Here is a 1,659-nt window from a genome sequence, read left to right on the forward strand (position 1 = left end):
TAGATAGATAGATAGATAGATAGATAGATAGATAGATAGATATGATAGATATGACTCCAAGAGTCTATACTTTCATGAAAAGCATTCACTGTCACTAACATCTTGACACACCCTTGATTTTCAGTTCTTTAACTTCTACTTGCATATATTTTTTGGCAGTTTTTATGGTTTGTTTAGCACACATAAAACGTGCAAACAAGCTTTCTATTTCTTTTCTTCGGTGCACAGCCTGGCATTGAGACTGGTGCCTCTAATGACAAGCCGGGCTGCTCTTTTCGCAATGGCTTTGTGATTCTTGGAGGAAACACTGTGCAATCCCAGCACAAGAAGATTTGTGGCACATCAGCAGCACCTCCAGCTCCTTAACATTGTGGACCAGGAATTCACAGAAGTCACTGGGCAACATGTGCTTTGTCTTCTTGTTGCTCCTGTAACCAATGTGGGGCATCAAGATCTGACCCTTAAGTCTTCTCTGAACCCTGTTGCCAATGCCACTGGGCTTGCACCAATTATGCTTAATTTTGATATCATGGTCTGACAGGTGGTGGATGAACTTCTTGGTCCTCTTTCTAATGATCTTTGGCTTCACCAGGGGTCTGAGGGCAGATGACTGCCCCCTCTGTAGAAAGCACCGAAGGAGAGAGCTACTTGCATAGTTTTAAAATCGTTCTACGCATGGCTGTATCAACTCCTGCTACATTCCTAATTCAATTGTTTTGCACTCCAAAGTGTCAGCTTTATTTGAGTCTGGTCTGATGGCTCAATTTTTAAAAGAACAAACTTTTAAGGTACACTTTTAAACCAAGAAAAGCATTGCTTAATGTCTTCCTAAGCCTGTTTTATACCTGTTTTCAGCTGGCTGCAAAAAGATTGCACAACGGACAAACTGTTTTCCCTTTGTGAGAAATCCTAAGAGACATTACTGCAGCTCCCTCAAATAGCTGTTATCTCAGGATTACCCGGCTGACTCTTTGGTGGAGAACATTTTCTTAGAACAGCATGCCTCTTGCTTGATCAATACAGAATTTAAGTTCTGCATAAGTCATTCTGTTTTCCAGGGAGTTAAGCCCGAACATTATTGAATGATCTGGAGACTTTGTAGTGACAGTGCTCTTCCATTATTGCCTCCTCACATTCTCCTCACCCCTGTGTTGGCTTTCGTGTAAGCACTGCCCACGTGAGTGTGGTCCAGACACCATGGTTAGAAACATTTTAGGTGACAAAAGATAAAAGAGGTGCTACTTACTGTTTGGACGATGAAGAGCACAGTTCCACACAGGCGAATGAATTTGTTAAATCGAAGTTCCAAATACTGTTTTCAAAGAAGGGGGGAGGGGAAATATAGTCAGTATGTGTCATTTCTATGTACTTCGCCTCCTCCCCACCCCTCCATCATCTATAAAATGCAAAGGCCTAAGGAAGGGCCAGCCTGGATTTTTGGATTTTAAAAGTTAGCAGTGAACACATATTAAAACCACTAAAATAGAAATCTTTAGGATTTTTTAATAGTTATTGTTGTTGTTGTTGTTGTTATGTGCCGTTGAGTCAGTCACTTGCGATTCATAGCGACCCTATGTACAACAGCCCTAAACTCTGCTCTATCCTGTGCCAATCGCACTGTCTCTGACACTCCCATCCCGATTACCCCAGTCACTGAAT

General features: G+C 41.8%; 1 protein-coding gene across 1 annotated transcript in view; it reads right to left on the reverse strand.

The window, feature by feature from the left end:
* Window positions 1-1,659, reverse strand: part of SLC5A8 (solute carrier family 5 (sodium/monocarboxylate cotransporter), member 8) — a 74,551-nt gene that overhangs the window by 53,550 nt on the left and 19,342 nt on the right. The window contains exon 2 of the mRNA XM_006888528.1: window positions 1,247-1,312. Coding sequence (XP_006888590.1) covers window positions 1,247-1,312 — 66 coding nt within the window. The remainder of the gene's footprint in view (window positions 1-1,246; window positions 1,313-1,659) is intronic.

The sequence above is a fragment of the Elephantulus edwardii genome, unplaced genomic scaffold (assembly GCF_000299155.1).
Source record: "Elephantulus edwardii isolate Elephantulus edwardi_28Jun2011 unplaced genomic scaffold, EleEdw1.0 scaffold00068, whole genome shotgun sequence".
Lineage (NCBI taxonomy): Eukaryota > Metazoa > Chordata > Mammalia > Macroscelidea > Macroscelididae > Elephantulus > Elephantulus edwardii.